The sequence below is a fragment of the Microtus ochrogaster genome, chromosome 19 (genome assembly GCF_000317375.1).
Source record: "Microtus ochrogaster isolate Prairie Vole_2 chromosome 19, MicOch1.0, whole genome shotgun sequence".
Classification (NCBI taxonomy): domain Eukaryota; kingdom Metazoa; phylum Chordata; class Mammalia; order Rodentia; family Cricetidae; genus Microtus; species Microtus ochrogaster.
Genome location: NC_022021.1, coordinates 55,461,543 through 55,482,599, shown reverse-complemented (window position 1 = coordinate 55,482,599; position 21,057 = coordinate 55,461,543). Strand labels below are relative to the sequence as shown.

The following is a 21,057-nucleotide window of genomic DNA, read 5'->3' as shown; positions in this document are numbered from 1 at the left end:
TTGGCTCATTTAAAAATAGTAATTTTGGGCAAAGAGAATTTGGGAGAAGAAATAGTAGCAATTACTGACAGGATCTGCTTTGATGAACCTTAGTCCTGGTTCCTTCTCCCTATATTCTTTCCTTTCTTTCCTCTTTTTTTTCCTTTTTCTTTGTTTTTTTTTTGTTTGTTTGTTTGCTTGTTTGTTTGTGTTTTTTTTTTCAGGGCAAGGTTTCTCTGTGTAGTAATGGCTACCCTGGAACTCACTCTGTAGATCAAACTGATCTTCAACTCACAGAGATCCACCTGCCTCTGCCTCCCAGGTGCTGGGCTTAAAGTTCAAGGACTGAGTCACCACCGTTACTCAGCATCTTTTCCCTCTAATTGCTGAACTGTGAAATGGTGTTTTCTCTGTCCATTAACAGTGAATTAAAGTTTACTGAATGAGCTTCAAGGAAAATACACATTTCTACAGCAACGAAGCTAACATCTCAATAGCTGCTAGTGAATAAGCTTAGAACAAAATAGAGTTGGCTTTCAACAAGGAATATTTTCACATTGAGTTAAATGAGTAATACACATCAGTGGAGACAAGCCAGGCAAAGTGGTTCACACTTATAATTCTAGTATCCAAGAGGTTAGATCAGCAGGATCATTTCAAGGTCAGCCTCAGATACATGGTGGTGTTCCAACCTGGATAAACAACATGACATCCTGTCCCAGAGCAAGCAAGCCAACACACAAACAAAAACAAAATAAAAACAAAAATAGAGCAGGAGAGAAAAACCCCTACAGGCAGATGTGAAATGATTTAGAATGCCAGTCTCTACATTGAAAAGGAGAAGTCTTTTCATATGCCACCTCTATACCTACAACTCCATTACAAATAGTGCTTGAGACTATCTCCCATCTTCAGATGTTCCTGTAAACAAAGTGCCCCTGTCTAAGCAGCTGCTCTGCAGATGTGACGCTGTAGGGACACTTCTGGAGCCAATTTGCTAGTCCCGTGTTCCTCTTCTTCATTTCCTGCCCTCTCACGTTCCCACAGAATACATATGTCTTGAGAGGTTTGAAGAAGAAATATGCATGCTACTTCAATCCAAAACATAAGTGTTCAATTCTAATTCCCTGTGATTTGGAAGGGAAAATTCCGAGAACTTGCACAGAGATCAAGGGACAATTCTTTTCATACTCCATACCCAGATGACACAGATTTTTAAAGGCTAACACAGCGAGGGGGATGACTGAGCAGATCTTGAAGCAATCTGGTGATCACGTGCTATGCTGTAGCTTGTTTTAAGGCCACACTCCCATTTGGGGCTGTCGTCAGCTGAGCAGTGGGATATCTGGGCTAAGGCTGTTAACTGCACAGCTCACCAGACACGGGAGTGGGATTTGCCACACCAGCCATGCAAAAACCTAGATTGAGCCAAAAATCTGGAAGAGGAAATTATAAAAGGTTTCCTGCTCTCCAAGGTTTAAAAGCATATGAGATTCCTTGAGGCAGAACCATGTAAAACTAGGCAATATCTGAAACTTTCACAAAGGTAGTTCAATATAATACATTGCAGGCAGTAGAGACATGAAGAAGAGAGAATCATTCAGAATGTTTCTATAACAATACATATGTGTGAATGTGTTTATGTATCTATATATGCACTCACGTGCACACACACACACACACACACACACGCACGCACACACACACAAAACAATGATGCTGTACCAAAGCAGGAGAATAAGTGGTGTTAGAACAGGAAGCCATGGCACTCACAGTGCCTTTGAACTCTGTTTATGAAAATGAATGACTTATGCCAGTATGTGCAAGCTAGCATAATTTTCCCAAATAAGTAAAAAAAAAAAAAAACCTATTGAAATAAAAAAAATTCAAAGCAGTCTAATATAATCCTTAGCATATAGTAATGACATTAATTAGAAACAAAGATTTTGTGCTGGAGAGATGGCCCAGCCGTTAAGAGCACTGGCTGCTCTTTCAGAGGTCCTGAGTTCAATTCCCAGCAACCACATGGTGGTTTACGAACATCAGTAATTAGATCTGGTGCCCCCTTCTGGTCTTCAGGAATACACGCAGGCAGAAACAGATTCCTAGTAAGTCCCACGAAATATCCGAGTCAGTTGCTGTCTTACCACTCTGAGTCTTGGCGTCTTCAGGAAGCATAAGAACACATCTGTCCCCACCACAAGATAGGAAACTTCTTCACATCAATTGAAAACGTGTTATGAATAAAAAGCAAAATATAAATATTGAAAAATCTAATTTGCACCAGAAGGGAATGTAGACTGTGAAAAGAGAAAAGGTGTGCTAGCGGTAGAGAAAATCCTAATATGACTAGAAAGACAGAGCAATCCTGGAGTGATGGCATTTGTGAAAGGAAATAGACAGTTTCCTTCCTCTTTCCACTGGTGTTGACTTCTTAATCATTAAAAAAGCTTAAAATTATTCAGAGAATCCCAAGTGATGTTAAATGGAAAATCATTGAGCAATACCACACCTTTTCTTCATGCACGAACACTAATGTTTACACTAGGATATATTTATTTTCCTCATCGTCAATTTTTGTTATAACCTATGCCCCTGTATTCAGTTGTTTCAAGGCTTTGGCAGGCCCTTTTCCCTTTGTCAAACAGATGAGATTAAGATAAAGTAAACGTAGCACTAATCTGGAGAGTAAGGATCTTCAACCTTAATGTTTAACTTTTAATTATGATTAATCCAATTCCAGAAAGAACAACTCTGCGCGGGTAGCATAGCTGAAGTCCAATCTTATTAAGTAAACAGGATGTGAAAGCACAACATAGCAAAGTTCTAGGTACTTGGTACCTTTCTTCCCCTTCTGTATACCATGGATGAAAGGGCCAACATAACTACTTGCGGACACATCTACAGAGCCTCTGTTCTATGATTGATACACAGATCATAGCAGGAAGCTTATTTTCTTATGTATTCATCTTTGTTCATTGTCCAGATTTAATTTCCATTGAATACGAAGAAGGATTTTTGTTGACCCTCCTCCCAAACATTTTTTTTTTTTAAAAAAGGATATGGAAACTCCTTAGGATCTATTACTGGCTTCTCTTTTCCTTTTCCTATTCTGACTATTATCATTCCTCTGGCTTCTATCCTTGAGCTTCTGTTCCATGGACACTTATTCTTTGTGAATTCTTGTCGATGCCTGTTGTATTCTAGTAATTTTCAACTTGTTTATACCATTATTCTATTTTTTCTGAGCCTTGAGCTCTGACACAATGAAATAATTAGAACTCTGGAGTTAGAAGGTCTTTGGCTTTGACTTGTAAGTAAATCTTTAATTTCTGTATGACACCATTTTCCATGATGGCATATTGGTAACAGTGCATGCTTAATTGATTACTAGAAGGATGAAGTATGGTGTGATCTATATAAAACTTCTAGGACTATCACACCTGTTATTCAATAAATGATGCTGCTGAAAAGATGGTGATCATGATGTTGACGATGATGTGACAATATTGGTGACAATTATCTGCATAACATTTCTAATTGTATGTTTATAGGGAAATTCTCCAACTTTCAGCAGCTGACCAGACAAGCAATATCACCCAGAGAGACAAGTATAACCTGAAAATATTCTTGCTCTTCCCCACCAATATACCCTTTTATGACTGATTGTGAATAACAGACTGAATGCAGAATATAGGTAGGCAGGAAATCCAAGCAAAGGCTCAGAGAAAAAGAAGGTGGAGTCAGGGAGACCCAGCAGCTGCCAGAGCAGCAAGATATGAGGTAACGCCATGGCCACATGGCAATACATAGATTAATAGAAATGGGTTAACTTACGATGTAAAAGTTACTTAGTAATAAGCCTGAGCCATTAATACTGGTAGCTTGAAATTAATATTAAGCCTCAGAGTGCTTTTTCAGGAACCAGAGAGTGGGAGAGAACCCTCCAGTTACATTTTTCTTAAAACTTTTTTTTTAGGAAGACTTTTTTTTAAAGGATAGTGCATTCTAAAATGTTCTAGAAATATTTTTAAGTTGGCTGTACCTATGTTATTTTATTTTATTTATTTATTTATTTATTAAAGATTTCTGTCTCTTCCCCGCCACTGCCTCCCATTTCCCTCCCCCACCCCCATCAAGTCCCCCTCCCTCATCAGCTTGAAGAGCAATCAGGGTTCCCTGCCCTGTGGGAAGTCCAAGGACCACCCACCTCCATCCAGGTCTAGTAAGGTGAGCATCCAAACTGCCTAGGCTCCCACAAAGCCAGTACGTGCAGTAGGATCAAAAACCCATTGCCATTGTTCTTGAGTTCCCTCATTGTCTGCTATGTTCAGCGAGTCCGGTTTTATCCCAGGCCTTTTCAGACCCAGGCCAGCTGTACCTATGTTTTTTATTGATTTTTATTGAGCTCTACTTTTTTCTCTGCTCTCCTCCCTGCCTCTCCCCTCTCCTTCAACCCTCCCCCAAGGTCCCCATGCTCACAATTTACTCAGGAGATCTAGAAATATTTGTTGGTAGCTAGATGCCCCTAATATTTTCTAGAAAGATATAAAATTCCTTTTCTCTTTGAATAATGGAAAATTGCTGTTGTGTACGTATCTTAATACTAACAAGGTAACCAAAAAGAAGGATAACAAGAAAAACAAATTCATAAATTTATAGTGTTTGCTCTATGAACCCATTTGACATAAAAATAAATATATAATCAGTATATAAACATATCACTGAAATATATGAAAATATACACGCAAAAAATCTTTGTTTGTTGTGTACTTAAAACTTGACATACTAATGGACTTCTTAAATACTAAAAAAGTGAAAAGTTAAGGAATTATTTATTGGAATGGTTCATGAGAATAGCCTTCCTAGAGAATATTATTGTTCAGAACTAAAAAAGCAAAGGAAAATTAGAGGGTGTTCATAGGATTGAATGTTGTTGTTAGCATAAGTGTTTGGTAGGTCTAACAAATGTGGTATAGCAAATGAAAAGGTTAGCAGTATAGTTAGAAATTATATGGAGATAGATAATAGCCATTGGTAGATATGAAAAACAAAATTCAATTGATGAACATAGGAAAAAAAGGCTTAGGCAAGGTTTCCAAAGTATGCAGACATACACCATCGTCTGTGGATTTCCTGGAATTGGTGTGCACAGAAACAGTTGATTAGGAAACAAAAGCTGCAAAACCTGGAGTTGGGAACAGAAAGAGACAGATATCCCCCCCATACACAAACACACACATAAACACCCATACACATATAAAACACATACACATAAACACACACAAAAACTCACACACATATAAAAACACACACAAACACACACACACAAACACAAATACACACACATATAGTTCATTAAGCTTTATGTGGCCTCCTAAGAGGAAATAATTTGACATGATATTCTTTGCTAGTTTCAAAGGTGATCAGAGAACCAATTTGAAGGAATGTGTTAATCTGTAGTGGTCTTCATTGGAACATATCTACTTTGTGCATAATAAAACAGCATTTGTTCTACTTATTGCAATGGCATAATAATTTTTCATCTTCAACAACAGCACTGCAAATTTAAACTGCAGTTGAATACTTTTAAATTGTTTGCCTTGATTAATATTTCAGATTTGCCCCCACTATAAACTAGCAATTAGGATGACTGCAGAGAAGCCAAAAGGTAATTAATATTTTATATTTTCCTTGCATGCCCAGCTACTTATGGATTCCTTAATCATATTTTCCTTGAATACAGCTAATAGATTATTTTTATTTTATAGTGTTAAATCACCAGTTAGCAAGCATTATTTCCTTTATAAAATATTTCTTAAACTTAGATCTTCGTTGCCGTCATTCCTTCTACATCATTAGCTCCAGACTATCATCATTTCTTTCTTTTTATACCTTAAGTTTAAAATTAGCATAAATAGTAACATGTTTCTAGTATCATTTGTACGCATACTTTGTTTTGGCTGTTTCTCCCTGCCACTGCCCCTCCCCCTGCCTCGCTCTCTGCCCTTTCCCCTCCTTGAATCCCCCATCCACCCGATGCCTCTATATGTCTTCCCGTCACTTGTCCTTTCACTTTCGACAGTCTACTTTTCTAGGTCTCGTCTCCCTCAAGGTGTCTTTCTACGTTTCTGGACTATATCCATGTTGCCCCATTAATATACGTATGTAAAAATTTGAACCTAGGCAACACATTGGTGAGAGCGTGAGGCAGCTGTTTTGCTGAGTCTGGACTACCTCACTTAATACATTTCACATCCACCCATTTTCTGACAAACGTCATCTTTCTTTATGGCTGAACACTTGCATAGTATGCAAGCACCACCTTTTCATTGTTCAGCCTTCTGATGATGGACTTCTAGGAACTTCCTTTCTCTTTGGAAGAGTAGCAATACACATGGATATGCAAATATCTCTGTGGTAGGATGTAGAGTCTTTTGGGCATATGCTCAAAAGTGGTAATCATATGGTAATTTCATTTTTAATTTTCTAAGAAATATCAAGACTGATTTTCATTGTAGCTATACTGACGTAGACTCCTCTGGCAGTAAAAGCATCTTTTCCTCAGTAAGTGCTGTTGTTTCTTTTCATTCTTTTGTTGTTGCTGTTGTTGTTCTCTCTCTCTCTCTCTCTCTCTCTCTCTCTCTCTCTCTCTCTCCCTCTCCCTCTCCCTATCTCCCTCTTTTAATAAATGATGGTTATTCTGACTGGGCTGTGTTAAAATTTCTAGGTAGATTTAATCTGTATTTCCTTGATGAGTAAGGGTGTTGAACACTTTAAAAAACACTTATGGGTCATTTGTGGTCTTTTTCTGAGAACTGTCTGTCCAGGTCATTGGCTCAATATTGGCAATCTTGAATCTTACCTAATTTGCTGCAATGGACACTTTAATGACACCCCCAATTTCTTCCCATTTGTTGCTCCATGTATCTGATAAATGAGTTTTAAATCTCAAAACAAGCTATGTAACTTCCATAATTAAAATCTGTGTGCCTTGCTGACATCATGGGGAAAATTAAGGAACCAATTCTTTGGCTCCCCCGGCCTGTTCTACACAGCACATGCTGAATAGTATTTGGAGAACCATATTTTGGCAGGAACATTGGAATATCCACTTGATGTGAGGGCCTTTGGTCATCTACTAAAGACACATCTTCACTGTGTCCACTATCTACCTAATCACAGTCAACTGACAGTGATATCCCACTATGAACCAATGGCTTGTGTATATTAAATAGAAAATGATTGTATTTCAGCTTTGTCTTCTATAATTCAATTTCTTTTTATTCATTTTTACAGGTAGGGTTTTAATCATACTGAGAAGTTCCAAACTATTCAGTAACTACATTAAACTTTCACATCAAATGAGTAGACAAAAGATTGGTGCTTAAGGTAATATAAACAGGCTGCCGGACTAACTGGGGGCCGGTATGTGACATTGCTTTTCCATAGATGGTGTGTCTTCAGTAGCTTTTCTTATTGGTTTAAATATTTACATAACTTTGTATACGTTTAATGGAGTTTCTGGATCAATATTGTTAAACTTACTATGCAGCTTAGACAGATCACTTCTTTAAAATTTTTCATCTTGAACTTGCTTGCCATATACTTCAGTTGCTCATGTAGTCATATCTTAAGGTTAGCAAAAGAGGTAGATTTTTTTTATATAAGAGAATCTATAATATTTTTCTTTGTTTTCTGTCTATTTAATGAGATGTATCATCATTACGTTTGCACTAACATGGACATCATAACACCATAAAGGACGGGTTAATGCAGGTGAGTTGAGGATCTCTGTGCCAGAGTGGCCATAGAAACAACATGAAATTGTCCTTTCTTGTTAGGTTTTTTTTTTGCCTACTGTATTATAATGTGATCACAAAATATTTTACAATCTATCACTAATAATTTTTCAATACACCGTTGTAGCTTTTCCCTACAGAATACTCCATGTCAGCAGAACTAATGACCCACTAGCTTGTCTAACCTTACAAAAAATAAAAGCCAAGTACATCGTCCAAGTAAAACCTTTGTGAAGCTAAGAACACCAGTTTGTGAGAATAATGGTGCATATACTTCCTTGACCCCCACTGTTGTGAAAGTTCTTGGATAATTTGGTTGGCTTTTAATTTATAAATAAAAAATTTATTTTTATAAGATCTCCACGTCCCAAGGAACTGCCAGATGGCGAGGGTCTGAGTAGTTATATATACTTCACATTTGTTTGACTTCAGTGGACAAAACCAATGAATATGAAGAAAATATTTTTAATATATAAGTAAATGTTAGATGATTAGCACTAAGTTAAATCACTATACAAACAAAGTGGCTAAAATTAATATCTTGTCTTCCTCTTCCCACAGTAGCACGGTCTTGATAGTCTACAGTGCTACTGCTACACCGACTTCTTGCTTGACAGGCTTCTTTCCAGAAGTAATATCCTATTATCAGATATGACTTGCCCCTTCTAGCACTCAGTGCCTTTCCTGTAAAACAAGTTGTAAGTTCTGTATACAAAAACCGCTACCATCATCACCACCACCAACAAGAACAAAACATAAAAGAGCCTCATAAGGAAGATTTCCTGAATTTGGAATTATTTCTCTCTAAAGTAATAGATTGCTACTTTTATAAAGGGGGTAATCTTATAAACTCTAGGTTTTATTTCTTTACTAATTATTACGGGTGCAAATAGCATGAAAGTGTTGTGTTTAGGTCGAAACAAAATTGATACATGCTTGCAGAGGAGTTTATTGTTTGTTAAAATATGTTGAAATTAAGCAGATAAACATAAAGTTAATCATGAAGCTAAAATATCACAAATTCTATAAAGGAAAACTTCATGGTATATGATAGGCTTGGGGGAGCTAAGAATATTTTATCCAAAACATGTTTTGTGTAAAATTTGAGGTATGAATATATTATGAAAGCTAAAGACTGAAAAGGTTTCACAAACATCTAAAATGAAGGAAAGCATGCATAAACTCCTGTGTGGGAAGACACACCAGTTGATACAGACGGATGCCAACCCAAGTGGAACTGTGCCTATATTCTTATTTACAAAAGACCTTGTGTTTGTGGCCAGTTCTGCGTTGTTAGTATAGATATTTGCTTCTTAAGCATATATTCCCTTTGAGTGCCATTATTATATTGTTGACTGTTTTTCAAAAATGTGATGAGAACATCAACTACTTATCAGTGTTTGATGATCTTTCTTCAGTCAATATCTTGAAACACCCATTTTGATTTCAGAGTAGTAGAAACCCCTGGAAAAGGATCCCTAGATGAGAACCTGGTCCTCAATACAGTGAAAGACCTCAGATGATCAAAATGGGTCCAGGTAGTGATAAAAAAAAATAGAAAATTCTGAGAAGACACCAAAGTTATATCTTAGGATTTTAAATCACTTCCAATTAGGATAAAAATGCATCTTCCTGTTAGGTAAATGGAATGATCACAATAAACAAAAGGTGTCTTCAGTGTTCAGAGAATGACAGAGAACAAATTCCCCTAACATTTGATTGGCCTAGGCCCATGTATTTACTGGGGAGACATCTTGTTATTAGCTTATCTCGATCATTCAATGGGAAGTGAGAGGGAAAGAATAAACAGAGCTATAACTATTTAGAGAATGAAATGGTCACATCATGTCAGAAAATCAGAGAGCTGGTGAGCCAGGCTGAGTTTCTTCAGCTCCATGTCCTACCAGCAATGAAAAGAGACTGAATTTAGATTGGTGGACTTTAAGTCAGGACCAACCTTGAGTCAGTCAGGTTGGAGCTGTCTGAAAGCTGCAGTTACAGAGATAAATCCGGTCAAAAAATAGTGGTTGGGGGAGTCATGGAAACAAACAGTATTTAATTGTGGGGAAACAATAAAGCATGCACATAAAATTCAGGTATCTGGGTGAGCACATAAGACTGAACTTAGCCTCTGGAGGAGAACGTCTAAGAGAATATCATGCTAGAAAAGTATCCGCTTTTCTGTGTGTGTGTGTGTGTGTGTGTGTGTGTGTGTGTACATATGATAATATGCTTGTACATGAAAGGCAGAGGATAAACTTAAATGTTGCTCCTTCTTAGGCACCATACATCCTGATGTTTGAAACTAGGTTATTCATTGCCTGAGCCTCCTCAATTAGCCGGGGCAGGTGGCCAATGAACTCAGGGGTCTTCCTATATCAGTTTACCTATTCTAGAATTACAAGAGTTCCATGATGCCTGGAGTTTTTATTTGGTCCTGGGAATTGAACTCAGGTCCTCATGACTGCACAGCAAACATTACCAACTATGCCATCTTCTCAGCCCCCAAGCCATCTCCCTTTAATATAACAAGCAGCACATTCGGAGCAGAAGGAAAAGAACCACGAAGAATGCCAATAGACAGCTCTAAGTAGACATTGGGTTTAAGAACAGAGCTCATGAAATTGAGAAGAAAAAATCATTGGGGATAGTTGAGGAATCGGAGAGGAGGGTACGAGAGGTGTAACTGACCAAAACACGTAATATGCATGAATGAAATGTTCAAACCATGAAAGTAAATAAATGGAAGATTCACAAAAGGAATGTCAACTGAGGCTCCAATACTGGTAGACTTTGAATGTCTTCAACAACATGACATCAATAAATAGCTTCATAAAAACACAGTTGCAGCTATAAGCAGAATTCATACTTAATTCACATAGAGAAGCTGATGAAACCGTGTGTGTCATGTCCCATAGTGTTTTTCTTGTAAGATACCATAGGGAAATATTTCTTTGGATTCTTACAGTTCAACAAAAATGTGTTCATAAATCAACTCATTTGTTAACCTCCTGGCAAACATGCATCTCAAACTGATGTTTTCCTTTTTTGAATTCACCGTTAGGAAGCACACAATCAAATCTCTGAGCTGTATTTGGCAATTAATCATGAATCAATGGCATGGCAGGTTTGCTTTCATATTTCACACTATCTCCATGCTGTTATTTTCTCCTTTATGGTGTCTTTGTTTTGTTTTACCTTGCTCTAAATTATTTCATAGTGCAACATTTTTCATTTTTAGAAGTGAGGGAGGAAAGGGGTTATAAACAAAATATATTGACAAAATTAGGTAGAAAATACAAAGGAAAGAAAAATGTTATTTTTGTATATTGTATATTGAGTCAGCTTATGCTGACTTCTTAAAGGAAATCAACTAAAAGAAAAGAACACAAAGTAGAAAAACAAAGACCTCCTAACTACCTCTTCTTTAAATGCCTGAAACAATTGGTAGCGTTTTGCTTCTACAGAGATTGCAGAGAGGAAAAGAGAGAAGGAGAGGGAGAAGAAAAGGGAGAGAGAGAAAGAGAGACATGTAAATATAAATATTCATAAATGCAGAATATTAACGTGAGTCATATTCTGTGCTCTATTCTCCAAATTGTTTTCATTCACATAACGACACATGCAGTTTATCACTACATTTTAATACAGAAGATCTTTCTTGATTTTTTTTTAATGTAGCAGTCTTTTGTTGCGGGTATAACATCATTTTATTTTAATTGTCCATTGAGAGATAGTTGGGTAATTTTCTGATATTTGCTAGTATGTGCAGTGCTGTGATATAGCACTTCGTTGTTTATGCATTTAATTATATTCTTAAGCCAAATTCCCATGCTTAGAATTATTTTGGCATGGCATTTGTACAAAACATTGATACATGTTGTTTGATTACTCATCAACATTTTCCTAATTTATACCCTATACTAAAACTGTTTTTATACTTCTAGCTTCTTCTAGATACTTCTCTATACCTCTAGCTCTTTTGTCCATTTTCTTTTGCTTTTCATAATTTTAATATTGATTTTACACATTTTACTACTTTTTAAGTATTAGTTTTGTACCATGAGGTACAATAAGCCAATGAAGACCATGCATTAACTTACCATACATACACTGAGTTGGGATGCTACCCTAACCAGCCCTTCCAATTTTATACATTCATGAGTCTCACTCTTGACTTCTTTACTTTCCACGAATAAATAGTCTATTCATGAGTTAATACCATACCTCCTGAAGTACTAGTCCATATGATGTGTTCTAAAATCACATTGGTGACAAAAGAGCTTCTTTTTCAAAATGTTTACTACTCTTATAAATATTTAAATCAAACTTCAAGTGAAATAATTCCCTAAATATTTATTGAGACTATGTTGGTTTTAAAACCTCCAAAGCCTTTACTGCTTGCAGTATTATACATTTAAAAAATATACCATTTCAGGCTGCTTCACTTCAGCTACCCTAATGAGACTCATCACCCAAATAGATATGATGTTCTCACAGTTGTTCCCTTAGTGGATTAAGCGAACGGCTTAGTTAAGGTTAAAGCACAGTATCTTAACTTTCATGTATCCAGGACACGAACTGAGAACATGATGAACATGTCCTTGAACTCTGCCACATTCCAGTGGATTCTCTGAGCTCCCGGATGCAGAAGTGAGGATGGACTCCACAGGCATCTGTCTAAATTAAAGGGGAGGGATTCTTTCAGGGTTATTTTATTCTGACGTAACATTCTCACAAGGTAGACGAGAAGTGCTATCTCTCCTCATAATCACTGTAATTGCCCTCAGCCCTCATATTTTAAATCAAATTATAGGCTGCTTCTCATCAGATAGCAATGGGTACCAGCAGATATGCCAGTATCATGAGGATATCGTCAGCCAAGGGCTTTTAAAACTCATGTCTAAATTCTGTATTTGGAAATGGATATGCATCTATTTTTCGAAGAGACAATATTCCTTTCATAACCTCTAAAATGAGCAAAATATCACTGGCTCTGTGCGCTTCATAGATATTATTAAGGAAATCAAATATATCCTGTCTGAGAGGAAAAAGGCTAGGTCTCATTGTTATTTCCACATTAAAATCTTATCATTTATTGAGTACCCATATAAGCCATACTTTATGCAAAGTTGTTAAATGCCCAAAGGAAGAGGAAATATTGCCAATAATTAAATTATGGTGGGTAAATACCGAAATATAACATACAAAAGAATATCATTCCCTCTTTTGTAGGAAAATCTCCAAAGGAGGCAAATATGAAATCAAATGGATGTTCTTTTTTGTTATAATTTCTCAGCTTTTGAAATTATAATATAGTTACATAATTTCCCTTTCCTCTCTTCAACCCTTCCCGTGTAACCCCCTTTCTCATTTTCAAATTCAAATACACACACACATTCACACACATATATGTATATTCCTAAATATATAAATACAACCTGCTCAGTGTATATGTATATGTTTTCAGAGCTGAGCATTTGCTGTAGGATAACCAGTTGGTGTGCCCTTCCCTGGGGAAGACTATTTCTCTCACTCATGTCTCGTATCTCTTAGTGGTCCAAAGAGATATTATTTAATTCTTTTAAAGAGATGAGAATGAGGTGCTACAGGCCATAGAAAAGGAACCAGAAAGAAGAACATTTTTTTCAGAAAAAAAAGGGGATGGCATTAAACACACCAAGAATTTATCTTTGACAAGAATTTGAGTGTTTGATGGGTTTGGTAGATGTGGGGATTAATAGTAAGATTTTCTATAAGTAAGACAGACAAGGTTAACATTCCAAAGATGCAGACCAAGAGATTTAGATCTTATCTCAAAGGCTAACAGAAGTTACTCTAAGATTTCAAACCAGGAGACAATGGGATTGACATATGGCACGGGAAATACATGGAGGATCGTGGAGGTGAGAATTGCCGGTCATGCCAGGCTACTGCAAATGCCTGAATGTTGTAAATGTTTCACTGAGGGAAATACCAAAGGGAAGGTGTGCTACTTCAGAGGTCAAGTTGGAAGATCTCAGTGTTCTCTGACATCCAGTATTATGGGAGAAAAAGGGTCCAAGAAAAACCAGTGACTTAGGACAATGGGATAAATGGTGACACCATACATTGAGATAGATCAATAACTGCACATGTTTACACAGGATCAGAGAAAACCTTGAGGCTCAGGAGAGTTCTCACATATCTGACAAGGCAGAGGACACTCCTGGCAAACATGTGTAGGGAGTCACACAAACTTCATCAATGAGCTTTTTAAAAATATAAAGCAAAATGCCATCTTTCTGGGAAAAATTAGTATTCCTATTTTTAAATGCAGAAAATGTTCCTTGAAATAAAAATAGCGATGGCATTTTTTGAAATATAATACAGTACTACTTGCTATAATCCCTTAGCAATATTGCTGATATGAGCTAAAACGATAGCATTTAAGTTATAGATGCACAGATTATATATTTTAAAATGTGAATTTGGGTAATAGGCTGTGAGATGGGCTTGGTTTTGCCAATGTTAGACTTGAGACATTTGAATAATTTAAAAAGAATTAGTATTCTCAGATAATTAATTCATGCAATGTTTAAGGATATTTCTCCAGATACCTCTTTAAACACACATTAAACTAATGACCAACCTATCATCTTGTGTGAGGTGTGGGGTGTGGTGTGTGGGGTGGGTTGAAGTGTAAGAATCTCTTCATAAAGGAAAGTGAAAAGAGTATTTTCTGAAGCCACCTTTCACCAATGTCTGAATACTGCAGTTCCAAGGGCATGATAGGGTAATTCCATGGTAATCTTACATTTTTAGTTTAAGGCAATTGCTTAGAAGATGAGGACACTGGTTAATTAAAAGAGGTCCACAAAACCAGACATAGTGATATATGCCTGTAATCCCAAAGGCGGTGTGTGTGTGGGGGGGGGTTCAGAAATTCAAACTAGTTTCAGATACTTAGTGAGTTCAAAGCCAACCCTGACTTCCTAAGACCTGGTGTCCTAATGAAACAAAACAGAGCAAAACAGATGGCTGCAATGTATAAATGTGAATTAATTGTCAAGAGATATGGAAGGTGGAAATTGCACTCTGCTTCTGCCAATAAACTGGATGAGCAATTCTACAGGAGTGTGATGGGTGGTATTCAGGTAGGTTAGTTGTTCCCTTTGTTTGCGGACAACGGTCCTTTTCCCCCAATAGTGCCATGGAGTGAGCAACTGAAGTCTACTTGAAAAGGTAAGACTGCATAAACATCCCATTTTGGAAGACAAATTCCTGTGTGTCTTTCTTTTTACATACTTCTGTTAAAATCTATCCCCACCACCAATTTCTGCCTCCTCTTGTCCACCAATTCCTTGAGAGATGGAAGGGTTCAAATTTCCAGAGCCAAATTATAAGATGATAGACTCCCAATGTGTTTCTAACACATTAACGTCTGGGAACATGCTGTCAGAAAAGGTATTTTAAAAAGGTAAGAAGACAATCTCTCAGTGGAAAAACACAAGGAGAAAAATGTTTAAATCTATTTTCTTTTTAGATGTCTACTACTATATTGAAAATACAAAGAAATAGAAAAAATGTCCTTTTCTTATATTGTTAATATTTAGTGCCTTTAATTAAATTTTAAATGTGTCAACCTTATACAAGCTATAAAACATTGAAAGAATAAAAATATAAAAAGAAGGTTTTTTTATAAAACCCGAAACTTGAATTTATTGAAACACACGGTGTAAATAACATCTCTTTTTTTGTTGTTCTTGTTTTCTTGAGATTATAATTTTTTACTAAAATGTTTTTAATACAATCTTTTCTCATTTTACACAGCTACCCCCATTCCCACTCCTTCTTTTCCTCTCATCCACCCTTCCCTTACCCACCCTCCATCCACTCCTCAGAAAGGGTGAGGCCTCCTGTGGGAAGTCAACAAAGTCTAGCACTTCACTTCCAGACAAGACCAAGCCCCCTCCCCATCCATATCCAGGCTGAACAAGGTATTCCTTCAAAGAGAATTTGCCCCCAAAAGTCAGTTCAACCACTAGGGATAAATCCTGGCCCCATTGCCAATGTCCCCACAGACTGTTTGGTAATGTGAAACTCAAGATTTGTACCACAAACTTAGATTATCTTTACACACCTCATTGAAGAAAAACGCTGCACTAAAAGTCTTTGATGAAATCAAACTTTAAAAAAAAAATGGAAAATAGCTCTTTTAATCCAGAAGGATCGATTTTTTATTAATATTTTATTTATCGGGCTATAGTTCTAACTAACCAGGGCCTTGAATATGCTATGACAGTGCCCAGCCAATAAGCCACATCCGTCTTCACGATGATCTTAAGAGTACTGTAATATTACAGTGTAAAATTTCCTTTCCTATATTGAAGTCCATGCATTTAAAAAGTTAATGTCATGTCAAGGTTACAACACACTTAGATTTATATTTATTGCAATGAGACACTTCAGCTGTTTTTCTCTAACTTTCCTAACTCAAATATCACTTTCATAATATTTACATCTCTGTTATCTAGAATGTTCTTATAGAATCAAAAATCACCTACGATGTTTGAATATCCAATCGTTATTCTTTGATAAGAATTTCCAGCTATTGTAAAATTTTAAATATACTTTACTAATAAAAAAACCATTTTGTTATATAAAGAAAAGTAAAAGAAACAGCTCTTATCAGTTAAGCTAAACAGCTACAGTAATTCGAAGAGTCATTATTGGAAATAATAAATTTAATATATACAACTTAAAGAATATTTTAATATTTGTTGGTATTTTATTTAGTTCTCTTGAAGAACTATTTTATTATCTTTGAAAATTTCATTCTTCTAGATTCATCCTACATTGATATTAACAAACAAATTTACCTTGCTAGATACATCTTAATACAAAATGCATTAGATACAGTCACATTTTCCATGAAATCAAAGTAATGGACCATCATTGTCTGAGAGCTACATCCTTACTGTTGATATCAATTTTTTCATTAAAAAATAGATGCCTCTTCCCCATTACCTCACATATTATAATTGATGCTCAGAACTGCAGCCAAGATAATAACATCTGGCCACGCTGCTGTACCTGCTAGAAATAGCTTTCTAGAGACATAACTTTCTTAATAATCCATAGGTAATCGTTTTCCCTGGAATTCATAAAGAGGTTTTCTTTTCATACATTAATTTTCACAGACAATTTAAACCCTTATTAAGATCATGGTGTGTGTGTGTGTGTGTGTGTGTGTGTTTGTGTACAAACATTACTTGTACCCTTTTTGGTACCATAGAAGATAACTGAAAGTCGTCACAGATTTTTTATTGTTCTTAAGGTCTCTAGACATTAATTCACGTATTCATGTTTATTATTATATGTATTATACAAAGTCAACTAATTCAAAGTTTGTCTTGTGATAACTGATACCAGCTTAATTGGACAGGACAAGTTGAGAATAAAGATTAAAAGCCCATATTGCTTCCAGAAGCTTATGCTGTCATATTTAGGATGATTTAAATATCTCCATTTGTATAGTATAGGTTGATATACACTCTATAGTATAGGTTGATATACTATACATATATACATGGATGGTTTCACCTATTCTTGATGCTGTCAACTTAAGCCAAAAATCACACACATTTATTTCAGAAAGGCCTTAGTTGACCTGCATTTGAGTCTCAATTTTGGTCCTTCTACTCTGTGTGATGTTGAACAAATTATATCCTCTGGGGCTCAGTATTCTTGTCTATAAAATGGAGATAATATGGTTCAACTTAACCTTGTTGGAAGAACCAACTAAGGCAATTGACCTGAAAGTTCCCTAATTATTTTAAACCACTGCTACCATTTTTTCTAAAGAATGATAATAATATCCATGCTTTTTTGGAAGCATATTAATTTCCAAATGAATTTTATTCAAGAAAAGATTACATTCAGTGTGTGAACATGTGGGAAATATGCAGCAAGTGCTATAAAGAACTTAGTCATAAATCCCTAAATAGTATGGCATTAATATATCAGATGAACCACAATTGAGACAACATGTAAATATTACACATCTTAGTTTTTCTCTGAACAATTCAATTAAGTAATTTCAGATAGAACAATTAATCAATGTGTAGAGCATAACAAAAAATAAACTCAAACCAATGATGCAATACTTCCATTCCAATTAGCTTATTGTGCTCAGTTCCAGTCTCCCCAAACAAATCTATTTTATTAAAAATGGAGTCAATTAAGATATTCCACAAATGCAATCAACCCACATATTAAGTTAGAATGCTTATTTTTGTTTAATATTTACTAAGGACTCATGACCACATTTTTCTATGAATAGGTGAAATGTGCAGGATAATTTCCTTGTCCCTATTCTGATATTATGGGCCTCTGTGGTCTGCTGCTCAGCCACTGGGGAGGATGACCTCCTCTTTACACAAAGAGTGAGACTGCATGTGTGATGGAGCAATATGCACCACAAACAATGAAACTTGTGTATTGATTTATTAATGTCTGCAATTAGCATCAGTCATCAAACTTTCCAGTGGTCTGAATTGAGATTAGCTGCAGTTCTCTGTTTTCACATTTAACAGACACAGTGTCATCAACAGGGAAAGCAAGGAAGCCAGGAAGGAAAAGAGCAAAGTGATACATTCCAGCTGAAAGAATGGCCACGGGTGAAGGTTAGGATACTGATTGGCTAGATGCTCTTGTTTCGTAGAGAATACAGCACATGGGGAGACATATTTACACACGCACATCCTCACATAAACATACAGTTGAAACCATTATTATTTTCTGATTAATGCCACCTCTTGTCAGTAAGAGCTAGACAAATGATCTCAGCCCCAGGTTTTCCTGTTTACACAGCCAGCTAGGATGCACAATTACCCATTGTCCAGGGTGGGAGCTGGCTAGAAAGGCAGCAGTGCCTGCCCCTATCTGAGGCTGGATGACTGTCCCGCTATGCCAATGAGCATGGGAAGGATCAGCTACTCCTAAAACCCTTGTGTTACTTTGTGTGCATGTATGTAAAATCCCACCCCGTGTGGTGTGTGTGTGTGTGTGTGTGTGTGTGTGTGTGTGTGTATAAGGAGGGACCCATGCCCTTACCACCAAATGGGGCCAAAATCCACCTCCACACTTGAATTAAGAATGAGGTGATTGCTCAGCCACTGTAATTGTCTTTTACACTACTCATTTCCTTGGCATCTATTAAAACTCCAAGCTGACATGTGGCTTCCCTGCCCTGTCACCCAGAGCACTTTATGTTAAGGGGAAATCACTATAATCAAATCTCCATGTCTTGCTCTTTGCTAAAACGAGGTGACTTTTTAGCAGGGTGGCTCAGGGACCACCACTACCACCCCACTCCGAGTCTACACACGCGCGCACACACACACCGATGCAGTCTGACTCCCACAGCATCCTCACTTCCAACCCTCCTCCTTCCCTCTCGTAAGGATTGCTGAACATTTTGCTCCAAACTCTCCAAGTCACCCACGTGTTTGTTCTCCCCTTTGCTGTTCAATTTACTTCTGAACTTGACAAGAGTTGTTCGCAAGCCCTGTGCTGCAATTCCTGCGACCAACTGGTCTCCTCCACACCCTGTGCCCTCTCGGGTTAGATCTGCCTGGCTGAGCCCTCCTTTCGGAGTGCGTTGGACAGATTTATGGATGGTTTCCAGGCTTGGACTGCAGCCTCCCCCACCCCCAGCTTTCGCGCCTTCACCCTCCCTCCACTAGATACAAACTGAATTAGGTTTAATCTTACTGCTGGGGTGGGATGGAAACGAGAGGGGAGAGGGAGGCGCATGGCACAAATAAACCAGTGAAACACCACACACACACACACACACACACGCACACACACCAGTTAACAATTATGCTGTACTTTCGGGTCTATTTCACCCCTGAATTGTATCTTCCAGGGCAAGGACAGACACGCCCCTGCTCCCCCTCCCTGAGTTTCTTGTATTTGACCCCGGATTCCAAGATTGGTGTTGAGCAACTAACACGGAGAATTGGAGAAGAGGGGAGGTGACCCTTTGCCAGAGTGGGGGAGGGGGCGCTCTCGACTCACCGTCTGAGTCCCTGGAATGATGAGGGCCAGGACATCCTGGATTTCTTCAGGCCGGGCCGGTGACCTGTCTCCACCGCGTAGGAGGTGCGGTCCATGGCGCGGCAGTACAGGTAGCGCTCCGTGTCCGAGTAGCCGCGGTGCCGGACGCGGCTAGCCCCGCTCGAGGCGTAGCGACCACGGGTAGCTCCGGGCGGCGGAGGGGGTGGCGGCAGTGGGGGCGGTGGCGGTGGCTGCAGCTGGGGTTGGGGCGAGGGTGGTGGCGGCGGGGGCAGGTGGTGATGGGGGTGCAAGAGGCGGAACTGGGGCTGCCGGAGCGGATACTGGTGGTGCTGCTCGTGCCTCCAGAGATGCTTAGGGGCTTTGAGTGCAGCCCCACCGGTGCCGTCGCTGCCTTCGCCGCTGCCCGCCCGGACAGGCACGCTGCTGCCCTCTGCCTCCATCCTGGCCGGCTCTGTGCACCGCTGCCCCGCCGGGTCCACCGTGCTAGCCCGAGCGCCTTCGGGCTACTGCTGCCGCCTCTTCCTGAGACAGAGACTGGGCTCAGCTTCCGACTTGTAGCGGCCAGAGGCTCCAGGCCACCGAGAGGGGGCTCTGCTAGCGGGTGCGATTACGGAATGGCTCAGGGATCCTTGCTGGGTGGACAAGGCAGAGACGCGCGGTGGTTGCTCCCAAGTAACCAAGACTCGGATGCACGGCTTCTCTGATGGTCGGTTTCTTCTTCCTCCCCCTCTTCTCTGCCTTTCTCAGGGCACCGCCGAGGAGATTAGGAATTGTTGGCAGCTAGAAGCTGTCTCGCAGCAGTAGCCTGCTCTTGAGTCCGGGCACCTGAAACTGGATCTCAGAGCTGCTGAAAAGTTGGACAGCTCCCGACTGGCCAGCTGGTGCTCTGACTTTCTCCAAAACCACTCCAGCCAGTCAGGAGTCAGGGCAGCTCTCTAGATCCTTCCCCTCCCTGTGCCCGCGCCTCCCTCCCTTCCTGCTCCCCGCTGCCCCGAGGTTTGCTCCTCGCTGCTTGACTAGGTCCTCTCCTCTCACAGAAATGCATTTGATGATTCCTGCCTGGTTCTCAGAGCTTGTTGAAAATGAGCCGCAGGAAGCGGGCTTCCAAAGAAAAGGGATGCAACCTGTCAAAGTTGCAAGGAATACTGTGTGTGTCGCAAAAATTTGAATCTGCATAGAGATTTAATATTTAAGATCAATTTAGTCTGTC

At 38.5% G+C, this 21,057-nt stretch overlaps 1 protein-coding gene across 1 annotated transcript in view; it reads right to left on the bottom strand.

Annotated features, from left to right (window-relative positions):
* The window catches only part of Pde4d (phosphodiesterase 4D), an 851,276-nt gene extending 830,511 nt beyond the window's left edge, over positions 1 to 20,765 (bottom strand). Inside the window, exon 1 of the mRNA XM_026783770.1 lies at positions 19,848 to 20,765. Coding sequence (XP_026639571.1) covers positions 19,848 to 20,287 — 440 coding nt within the window. The 5' untranslated portion in view covers positions 20,288 to 20,765. The remainder of the gene's footprint in view (positions 1 to 19,847) is intronic.
* Between the last annotated feature and the right edge of the window lie 292 nt (positions 20,766 to 21,057).